Source organism: Triticum aestivum, chromosome 6D, assembly GCF_018294505.1.
Source record: "Triticum aestivum cultivar Chinese Spring chromosome 6D, IWGSC CS RefSeq v2.1, whole genome shotgun sequence".
NCBI classification, from domain to species: domain Eukaryota; kingdom Viridiplantae; phylum Streptophyta; class Magnoliopsida; order Poales; family Poaceae; genus Triticum; species Triticum aestivum.
Window position 1 is genome coordinate 196,974,834 of NC_057811.1, and position 10,853 is coordinate 196,985,686.

General features: G+C 45.5%; 2 protein-coding genes across 2 annotated transcripts; both read left to right on the top strand.

The window, feature by feature from the left end:
* The first annotated feature begins 4,752 nt into the window (after nucleotides 1–4,752).
* On the top strand, nucleotides 4,753–6,168 carry LOC123144444 (uncharacterized). The gene is made up of 4 exons (XM_044563588.1): nucleotides 4,753–4,837; nucleotides 4,934–5,247; nucleotides 5,358–5,435; nucleotides 5,545–6,168. The coding sequence occupies exons 2-4, from the start codon at nucleotides 5,021–5,023 to the stop codon at nucleotides 5,726–5,728; spliced, it is 489 nt and encodes a 162-aa protein (XP_044419523.1). The 5' UTR covers nucleotides 4,753–4,837; nucleotides 4,934–5,020; the 3' UTR covers nucleotides 5,729–6,168.
* A 170-nt stretch (nucleotides 6,169–6,338) lies between these two features.
* LOC123144445 (uncharacterized) lies at nucleotides 6,339–8,470 on the top strand. Its single transcript, XM_044563589.1, has 3 exons — nucleotides 6,339–6,811; nucleotides 7,101–7,250; nucleotides 7,480–8,470. The coding sequence occupies exons 1-3, from the start codon at nucleotides 6,737–6,739 to the stop codon at nucleotides 7,597–7,599; spliced, it is 345 nt and encodes a 114-aa protein (XP_044419524.1). The 5' UTR covers nucleotides 6,339–6,736; the 3' UTR covers nucleotides 7,600–8,470.
* The last annotated feature ends 2,383 nt before the right edge of the window (nucleotides 8,471–10,853 follow it).

Below are 10,853 nucleotides of genomic sequence, written 5' to 3' on the forward strand. Positions count from 1 at the left end.
GGACTCCTCGCCTGTGCCTGCCTCTTTAGCATCAAAGAGGAAACTAGTATACTGCGCCCGCTGGCGCCCGCCTAGCCTTGGTCGTCATGGCTCACGTCACATGAACCTCGCGAGGTGCCCCTTGCATAGATATCTCCGCTCCTCGGGAGCCAGCCTAGTGAGGCCGCCCCCAGGGAGGTCTTGGTGTCATCCGCCTCGCGAGGCTTGGCCCCTCGCGAGGGTCTTGAGTGGTTGCTACAGAAGATGGGCCGTACCAGGCCGTTGGTGGAGCCACGCCATGGGCTGCAGGCAGGCAAGTCTGGGCACCCCCGTTGCAAGGACGCCCACAATGTACACCAAGGCAGTAATAAGACATGTATTTCAGAAGTCCAACTATGTCTACATAGGCAGTACAACCATGTATGGCCAGAAGTTAACATGCTTTAAAAATATTAGAAATTTACATAGCAGAAGTTCAACCATGTACACCAAGGCAGTAATAAAACATGTATACCAACAAGTTAAGCTAATTTATTCATGTATATATCCAGAAGTCCACCTATGTACACAAAGGCAGTAACACCATATAAGCCAAGCAGTTCAGCTAATTTATGCGTCTATATGAAGCAGAAGGTCAGCTATGTACGCCAAGGCAGTGCTACAAACACAAAAACTACAACAAATCTACAAATTCTCTCAAAAGCAGTAAACATGAGAGATTCATACCTGATTAGCGGCAGCAGCATCATCATCGTCATCCTCGTCATCAGTGTTAAAATCAGCATCATCCTTGTCCTCTGGATTAACACGAGAACGCTTCTTGACACCCTTGTTAACCTTTTCAGGTGCAACCTTGCACTTAACGCTGCATTTCTTCCCCTTACCAGATGCACCAGCACCAAGCGGAGAAGGTGTAGGCGCCGCAGTGGCAAGCACACGAGGACTACGGCGTGGTGTACCACCGAGGGCTAGCCCTTCCACTTCAGCATGTTCTGCAGCCCTTGAAACACGTGGGCTCCTCCGAGGAGTAACTTCACCAACTAAATGCTTCCTCGCTGCGGTCTTCTTGATTTTCTTCTTAACAGGGACAACCATGCCATCAGTGCCACACGGCATGTCTTCCTCGGCAACAGAGCAATGCCCAACCGTGAGCTCAGCAACATCAACAGATTTAAGAACATCAGAACCTTTCTGAAGGCGGGCCGCCATCTTCTTGTCAAAATCTTCTTACTTCTTCCTCTTGCGTTCGTCCTCGAAAAGAAGCTGAAGAGGCACATCCTCAGGTTGCGTGACAAGTTCGGTGCCATCAACAGACTGCGACTGCATCTCTGACATCTGAAGAGAGCACAGAGGATTCAGAACGGAATCACAACCTTCGACTGAAGGAGCCCCCTGCTCAGCAGCAGCAGTGTTTTCTGATAAACCCAACTCAGATTGAACATCGTTGATGGTGTTCACAGCTTCCTCCTCTGTGGACACATCTGCAAGAACACAAAAAAGCAAAGCAAAAAATAAAAAAAGTCAGGAACAAAACAAAAACACCCGACGGGAACAAGTTAAAAAAACATGGCTCGAGAATTTAAAATAAAAAGAAAATGAGTTGCACATACTAGGTGAAGCAAGAGTTGCAGAAGCAAGATCCTCGAGGCTTGAATTATTCTCAAGGCTGGGAGCAACCTCAGCAATCAAAGTCAAAGGAATAATGGTGATTTAGCAGCATCAGATATTGGAGCATCAATATTAACTTATGAAGCTCCATCTTGACCGCAGGCATTTTTTCAGGACTATTCAATTCATCACCAACTACAAAAAATGCAAGTAAAAAGGCAGTTGAGTTCTAATCTATAATCCTACACCAAAGGGAGTTCTACTTTTACACCAATGTACAATACCCAGAAGTTCAACAATACCGAACAAAGCAGTAAACACAATGAACAATCTACAATTTACATACTAAATATAGAACAATCTACACTAGAGGGGTTACTACATATAAGAGGAATGTCCAGAAGTTCAACAATATATAACAAAGCAGTAAAACAAATGCGTAGAACAGAAGTTCAACCAAATTTCATTACAAACAAGCAATAATTAAAAACAGAAGTTCAACTATGTGACCCAAGCAAGTAGCACATAAAAAAGTTGTAGCATGAGCAGAAATACTATTTCACATGCAAACTAAATATCAATACCATGAAAATGATCACACACACACAAAAACAAAAGATATACACTATAAATATGAAACATTTGGGAAGTCCAACAACACTTGGTGAGATAGTTCACTAGCAATTCATCAAATAAAAATTAAGCAACACTCTACTAACTTAAACTAAGGGTAAAATCCATAGACATGACCTTTGTTAGAAGTTCACACTGTTAAGAACCGGCAGTCCAACAAGACAACTAAGTGAAGATATGGACAGACATATATAAGAAAACTGCTATTTAAAATACAAGATCCAACTACATTAAAATACCAGGAGAAGCTTTTGAAGCCATGACAACACAACCCCCTTGATGAATGGAACTCCAAACACTAGAACAACCTACTAAAAACAGGGGATAGATTGCATATAGCAAGTAGAAAATCATACAACAAATACAAAAAGCAACTAAATCAAACCCTAGGATGAAATAACTAGAACATACCAACAAGTATGAAAAGATGAACAGTAGCACATCTAGGCAAGCACAACAAAAAAAGTATCCATAAACTAACTAGCATGTGATAGACACAATCTAGACTTCGAAATCAACAGCACTAATGCAATTAGATACATCAGATCCAGCATCAACCATCACACCACACCCTCTCTTGCATGCATTTGACTACTGAAATCACCAAAGGGGAAATGAAATCCACACAAGTATGACGGGAGAAATAGCACACACAAGCATCTCACAGACAAAACTGACCACGGGGGAATGGAATCCACCCACCACACGCACAAGAACCCTACCTAATCTCCCACCCAACCATCAGAAGAAGGGGTAGGAGGCGGACGCGAGAGCACACAGAAGAAACAGACATGCCTCGATAGATCTGGCGAAACTAAGAGCAAGCATTAGGGGGAGGCAACATTTGTACCTCTCCAAACGACCCCCGCACGCACGAATCCGCGGCGGTTCTTCCACTCCCCACGATGCCACGCGCACCTTGGAACCGCGCAGGCAGTTGCCGCCCTCACTTCAGAGCAAAACAGAGCGGGCTAAGGGAGGGAGAGCGGGGGGTGGGCCAGAAATAGGAGCGGGGGCGTGCGCCGGTTACTCCACTCACGAGGGCAGGGGACAGCGGCAGAGAAATCGATGGGAGTTGGAGGGGACGAAGGCAGCGGGGCGACGGAGAGGGGGAAGTGAACGAGCGACAGGGGGGGTTCTGACAGGTGGTGGCGAGAGAGATGGACACTTAATGCCTCTCTGTCGTGGGTGTTGCAGCGTCGAAAAAATTACAATTTTACCCTCCCCCAACAACTAAAAAAGTAAATGCTTCTTTTGATAAATGAATGCACCATTTGAATGCATCTATTTTTAAAAGATAAGATCACAAAACAACACTGCTGGTATCCGTAAAACCAAAAATTGATGGCAAACAGAAAGGTCAAGTATTCTACCAAGGGAAGAAAAATATATACACAAATAAGCACCTACAAACAAGAGAAAGAAGTTCAAAAAATAAAGAACAAAAGTTAAGTACACTAATCAGCGAAGTAAAGGCATATGAATAAATAAACACTAAGAAACAAAAAGAAAAAGTTCAAATACAAAAACAGATGAAGTCCATATCTCTCCCTATAATAATAATAATAAAGCACGAGTTGAGTCCGTGGGGTTCACCGTTGCGGTAGTTTTTCAAAAAAAACTACTGTTTTCTGTATTCAACCCGCAGTCCAATTTCAAGTGGATCTAACAAAACGTTTCGTTTTTGCACAAAAATCCCTGTTGTTTGGTATATTCAACCCGCGGTCCTTTTTACAGTGGCTGGGCACATGGATCCATCCTCCTCCGCGCACCAGTGGGGGCGGTCGTCGTCGGCTCCGCCAAGCGCCTGCTCGCCCTCGACATGGCAATGAGAGAGGCGGAGCGGCCGGCGGGCGGGACAGCCCCACGGACCACGCCGAGCCGAGCACCGCAGCCGACATGGACATCGACTCCGGCGGAGGCCATGCGGGCAGGGATCCGGGCGCCAAAAGGAGGCACGGCGGCGGCAGCGGCGACGATGCGCACGTCGTGGTCCAGAGGCCGGAGAAGCGCCGGATTCTCGCGTGGAGGGTGCGCCAGTACCGGTCCCTGGTGGCCGAGGCCAAGGCAGCGGCGAGGAGGGCCAGAATACGGACGGTGAGGAAGAGGACGGCCGCTTGGAAGAGCGTCCAACAGCAATTCGCGCGCGCCACCCTGAGCTGCGACGGCCTGCACAAATGGAGCCCCGGCGGCGGCGGAGGAGCTGCTTAGCAATATTAAAGATCCGCTGGTAATTAAATCAACTCAATCCTCATGCTAATTAGGGAATAGAATTAGCACCCTAGCATTTTGTTTCCTACTCGATTAGACAGTGCTCCTTGATCTGAATGACATGGGTGCTCAGCTCAATTAGGTTGGCTTTTGTGATGTTATCCAATTGCGTGTAGAAATCCCATCTTTATGCTCTGAAAAACTTACTAGTCACACTCTGAAAGACAGCAGCATATATTAGTGTTCTTAGATTATTGCGCACTTGAGCATTTGTGCTCTAAGTTGATTTACCAGATGACAGCATCAGTCTCGGTTGATTTTGCAGCTTCATTCATGCCTTCCACTGGGCATTGATCTGTCTCCAGTCTCCACTGCATTTCACTAGCAGCAGTTTTCGCCTTGTGAGGTCTGAGCTGTCAAATATTCGAATGCCTTAACTTTTCTGGCTAATCCAATAGCCTAGGAGTATCACCATGTTTACACATTTAGAAGATTTTTGCAGTTAGATGATTCCGAGAGAGCAAAGAGTGAGTTGAGAGGGATGGAGAGAGCACAGAAGGGAAGGAGAAAGGAATAGGGAGGCGCGGCGATGGTTGGTTCTCTGGCGGCACTGGATCGGGCACGGGCGCAGAGCTCCTGCTCGGGGACGCGAAGATCCAGGGAGGCACTCTCCCATTCAGTTAACCTTACTATCGGTTCCTGGGTGCAGCCCCGGCCGCCATCGCCTGAACGGCGCGGACGCGTGCTTCTCCCCAGGGAGGGCCATGCCGCTGCAGATGAAACTGAATCCCCTTCCGAGCCGGCGAACATGACATGGTAAGAACGCTCACGCAGAGATTCAGTTTTGTCACGCAGAGATTCAGTTTTGGATGGACGGCTGTCCTTATTTAGTCTCTCTGTTTTTCTCTTGTGCCTTGGTCATTCAGGTTGGTTTCACGGGATCGACTCGGCTACCTACAGAAGTGCCACCAATCTGAAGTTCTGAACCAAGCTATTGCGTCAAGGTGAGATGATCAATTCCGTTCTTGATCACTGCCACCTTGTTTAGTACTCTTATTGATCTGATTTCTCTCTTGTTGATGCAACCTGCTCACTTCACGTGAAGGCATGTAGGTTGATTCATATGATTCTTCAGCGGCAGCAAAAGTTTTTCATGTACATTCCTTCCTATAAGCGACGGGCGCGACACGCACCTCCAACCAATGCTTTCCCCGGTGATCCCCGGCCACGAGCACGTCTATCCCCTACAAGCCGCTACCGGTGCTCCCTCTCCGCTGGATGCGGCAAGGTCGTGTGAGTGTTCTGTAGGTCGGCACTGCACCATGGGCACAGGATCGTCGCCCTCATGGCCACAGCCGCAAACTTCGTGTCTGGCCTGCTTATCCTCACCACTTTCAGTGTCGGAGGCAGTGCGTGACTGGTGACCAGTGTCCGACTTTGATCGTCGATGCTGATGATGGATTCAAGCACTCCACCATATTCTTAGTACAGCACCACTGGGGACTTAGCAAAACTGCTTTTTAGTCATTAACATCCAAGTCCTAGATATTGTTATGGCATAAATTTTGACGGTTAGGATTTTAACAAGGTGCAGAACTGTGTAGGTTGAGATGACAGAGATAATAGTATGCTAAATGTGTAGACATAGTTTGACAACTTTGCTGAAACATAGTACTCCCTTTAGTAAAAAAGATGCCCTGAATAAGCTCTAATATGACATCATGAGTGTTACCATTTGTTCCGAAGAACAAGTGTAAGTTCTATAAAATAATTGACTGCTATTTTCAGATTTTCTCCTCGTACACTTTTAATAGCTCATGATGTTTAGTGATCCTTTTTCCATATGCTTGTGATTTAATTTCAGGCTACATCGTCAGGATTCACACCTCGTCAGATCTGAGATCTCTGATTTCCGAGTAAATAGCATAAAACTACTAGTTTACAGGCTTTGGTTCCAAAAAACTACCACTTTTTAATTTTTCTCAGAAAGCTACCGAACGCGCGGTCCGCTGTTTCAAAAAACCCAAACCCGCGGTGACTAGCGATTTAACCCGTTTTCTGACGGACCGGGCCCATCTGTCAGCCCACGTGGCCACGCGCGCTCACGGCGCGGCCGTTAACGGCCGTTAGCCGACCGGCCCGGTCGGAACTGGGGTAAATAACCTGCTCGGTCGGTCGGGCGCACCCGCTCGCACACTCTCTCGTGCTCGCTCGCTCACTCCCCTGCTCTCACTCCCCTGCTCCAGTACGAGCTCGCCGCCGCTCGTCGTCTTCGAGGCCGGTGGCCGTCGACCTCCTTGCCGCAATGCCTTCCTGGAACGACGAGGAAACCAGCTCGGAGGAGGAGTGCGAGGTTGTCAGCATGGACATGGGACTTATGGTAAGTTCTTTGCCACCTAGGGTTAGGGTTAGGGTTAGGTGCTAGTAGCCCTAGGCTACAGCCATGGATGTTGCTGAGTGTAGTGTTGTTGTGTGTGTGATACTGTTCTTAATTAGTGAGGGTGGGGTTTGATTGTAGGATTGAGGTAACCTAGGGTTCATCTCTGTACAGTGTTAGGGTTCATGCTGATTTGGAGATTTTTTAGTGACCAGGTTTAAAGAACAGTGCTTGTTGATTCTGGTATTGAGTGGAGATTGAAACCAGTGGTTGTTGGTTATTATGGTTGCAGGAGGAACCAGACACCACTGTGGAGCCCCTTTTCTGTGGCCAACTTGAGCTTGCTCATCCCAAGTGCATTCTGCACCAACTGAGGCCTATTAAGCGTGTTGCTTTTGAAGGGCCTGTAACAGGAAGGCGTTTCTATGGCTGCCCAGTCCAGGTTAGATGCCCATTAAGTTTTCTGTTATGGATGTTCAGTGATGTTTGATATGATGCAGCATTTTGTTTGATATGACAGTCACATATGTATTTTTGTCACTTTGGTAACTTAATCATGGCATTGTAATAACTTATCATATCTCATTTATGTTATTCATAGTTAGAAAATCTCAAGTTTATCAAGTAGGTTGTAGAGTGGGGCCATAGTCTTATCACATTTACAAATGCAGGAAAATGGTGTGAATTGTGGTGTTGTAGAGTGGGTTGATGGGCCTTGGCCAACTGTTCTTCAGAGATGTTTGTGCAAACTATGGGAGATGTTCCATGAGCAGAACTTTGGAAGGGTATAGGACAAGGAGAAGTTTGAGAAGGAGTTGGCCAGGCTTAAGAGTGAACATGAAAGGGAGTTGGCCAAGCTTAGGACTGAAAATGACAAGCTTTGCATTGAGTACACCAAGCTTGTTGATGATGTATCCAAGATGTTTGATTGGCAGGATGGTAGGGTGGACAAGAAGGTGTACCAGAAACAAGTGGAGGAGGAAGAACTTGAGAAGAAGAAGAAGGAGCTAGAGGAGAAAGCTATGTTGGAGGTGCAGATGGAAAAGCTCAAACTTGCAAAAGAGCAGAGGTGCATTTTGCAGAGCCAAGCTGATATCATCAAGAACACCAGGAAGGCTATGAAGGCTGTTGAAGTTGACAGAGATGTTCTTAAGAAGGAGAAGGCAAAGCTTGAGCTTGTTGTTGCTGAGCTGCTGAAAGAAGGGTATGGCAGCAAGGAGAAGTTAGAGCAAATCAAGGCCATCCTTGAGTCTTGAAGCTTGATCTTGGTGAAGTAAGTACATCCAAAGGCCTTTATATAAGGATGTGGCCTGGCATGACTGCAAGTGATTATGGGTGTACATTTTGGGGGAATGTGAAGTTTAACCTAGTGCAAGAACCTTATTTCCTATGTTGTTAAGTTGTAATGGATCTTCTATTAAGTAGTGGAAATGGATCTCTTATGCTACTAAGTTGTGGAAATGTAGAATGTATGCTATTAAGTGTTCAACTTGATCTTATATCTTTTATATGTTATTTGTTAGCCTACTAATATTATTTCTGTGGGTATTTGGGCTTATTGGCCCACTAGTCTTTGACCAAATGCAACCCTAGGCCTGCTAAACCCAACCCCATCCATCTGTCAATATAAACCCCTCCCCACCCCCACCCTTTCCCAGTTACTTGACCAGCCGCCACCCAAAAGAAAACCACAGATGGATCCTGACATGGGAGATGTCACAAAGGAAGAGGGGAGGCTGTGGAGGTTAGGACAGCAGCAGCAGCACAGAGGAGGAGGAGGAGGCGCAGGCAGAGGGCACTAGAGGCGGCCCAGGATGAGCAGCAAGAGGAGTTCAACCGCCGACTCTCCGACAAGGTACTGGAGAAGTGCAATGATGAAGAACTAGAGCTGGTTTTCACTAGCGGCAGGGGAAGGTCATTCATGGAGATAATTAGGTGGGCAAGGATGAGGGCAGTCATGGCTCCTCATCCAGCAACTAGGGCCATGTGGGTCCGTTTCTTTGAGCGCTATGACTGATATTTGTGAGATTTGGATGTAATCTATCTTTCTAGCTATCTGTAAGTCAATTTGAGAGATAGTTTTGGTAGTATTTGTGAGATTTGGATGTAATCTATGAGACTATCTTTCTATCTATGTAACATTTGGATGTTTCTGAATAAATGTATGCATTTGGTCAGTTATGTATATCTCAGTATCTTATAATGCACTTGGTCAGCAGCACCATCAATTTATCAAGTGTTGAATCCACATATAGATAAAAGTTGCAGATGAATTGAAGTTGCAGACAAGTGCAGAATCCACATAAAGTACTATATTACAAACCAAATCAAACAGTGCAGCATCAAGTACTTAGTGAGGCAGTGTTATGACAAACCAAATCAAACAGTGCACTTGCATACAGAGTAGTTCAACCACTTTAGCTAGTTACCACTTGCATAAAAGTAATCTTTCAGCCTCCCAGATGGCTTCCTGACCCTCTTTGACCCATCCTGCACAGCACTTGTAGCAGATTGTCTAGGAGCAATGAAAGATCCATTGCTAGCTCTATTGGCAGCAGTTGACCTGGTGTTCTTTGCTGGAGAAGACCTTGATGACCTTGTGTTCTTTGCTGGAGAAGACCTTAATCCATTGCCAGAAATAGTTGTGTTCTTCTTCTTGGGAGGTGGTACTAGTGTTGAAGAAGAGGTGTTGGGCCTGCTCTTCTTGAGAGGTGGTGGTACTGCTGTTGTAGCTGGAGCTGCCCTTTTCCTTGACCTAGAAGCTGTCTATGTTGACACACTTGTTATTGGAGGAGGAGTTGGTGCAGGTGCAGAGGCAGCAGGTACCCTTGGTGGCCTTTCTGCAGTTGCAGCCATTGAAGAACCAGCCTCAGAGTAGTTTGCTCTATTTTCCTACACAACAATATTAGTTAGAACTATTTTCCTACAAATGAAATGAATGTAACAATGCAATGAATGTAACAATGGAATGAATGGACATACCTGGTGCTTGTTCAGCCTCATCTGGAACTTAGGTTTCAAAGGGACACCACAATTGTTGATCCTGTGCCCTTGCTTCTTGCAGTTGCTGCATGTCACTGTACCAATCCTAGAAGTATCCTTTTTAGCTGGCACCTCAAACAGGCCTTTCCTCCTGGCAGTTTGTTTTTTACCTTTCTTTTCTCTAAAGGAGAAATATCATCACCAGGTGTATGAGGCCAATGGTCAGGACCTGGCACAGGGAATATTATGTGCTTATATGTTTCACAATACATGGGTTTCTTGAAGAAAGCAGAAACATAGTCTTCAGGGTGTATCTTCACTTTCTGCATTGCAGCAATGGCATGACTACAGGGGACAGCTGTCATGTCCCACCTCCTACAGTCACAGGTCTCATTGTTCAAATTAACACAATATGTGTTTTCAGAGCTACTAGTGACTTGCCATATTCCTGGCCCTGCCATGTATGCTTCACAATATTTAGCCCACTTCTTCCCCTCTTCTAAAATCTCTGAATAAGTAGGTGTGATTTCCCATCTGCATGTCTCTGTCTTCTCTCTGATCTTTTGAAACTTAATCATCAGCTTTGTTCTTATGCCCTCTAACATAGTCCTGATTGGTTTCTTCCTAACATCCAATACCATTCTATTGAAAACCTCACTAAGGTTGTTTACTAACAGGTCTGTTTTGCATACAGTGTCCATTTTATACCTAGCCCATGTATGCTCTGATATCTGTGACAACCACTGCCAAGCTTCTAAAATTTCTTTTTTCAAATTCTCCATGCCTAAATCATGTCCATGTTTGGTAAAGGAATAGGCAGCCTGATCTAAATGTTTCTTAAGTTCCTCTCCTCTGAAACCAGCAGATTGAAAATTGGCATAAATATGTCTAAGACAAAACCTTTGTGGAGAGTCATGGAATACATCATCTATTGCATTCAACAATCCCTGTTCAATGTAGTGTAATCTTAAGTGTTACTACTGAATAACATTTTACTCATGGCAAATGTAAACACTAGGTTCAGAAAAATACCTTCTGCCTGTCAGACATAATTGTGTATTTG

Coding starts and splice junctions, on each gene's coding strand:
- LOC123144444 (XM_044563588.1), top strand. CDS start 5,021: ATGGTTGGTTCTCTGGCGGCACTGGATCGGGCACGGGCGCAGAGCTCC. Junction 5,248..5,357: donor GAGCCGGCGAACATGACATG/GTAAGAACGCTC, acceptor TTGGTCATTCAG/GTTGGTTTCACGGGATCGAC. Junction 5,436..5,544: donor AACCAAGCTATTGCGTCAAG/GTGAGATGATCA, acceptor GAAGGCATGTAG/GTTGATTCATATGATTCTTC.
- LOC123144445 (XM_044563589.1), top strand. CDS start 6,737: ATGCCTTCCTGGAACGACGAGGAAACCAGCTCGGAGGAGGAGTGCGAG. Junction 6,812..7,100: donor GCATGGACATGGGACTTATG/GTAAGTTCTTTG, acceptor TTATGGTTGCAG/GAGGAACCAGACACCACTGT. Junction 7,251..7,479: donor TCTATGGCTGCCCAGTCCAG/GTTAGATGCCCA, acceptor TTACAAATGCAG/GAAAATGGTGTGAATTGTGG.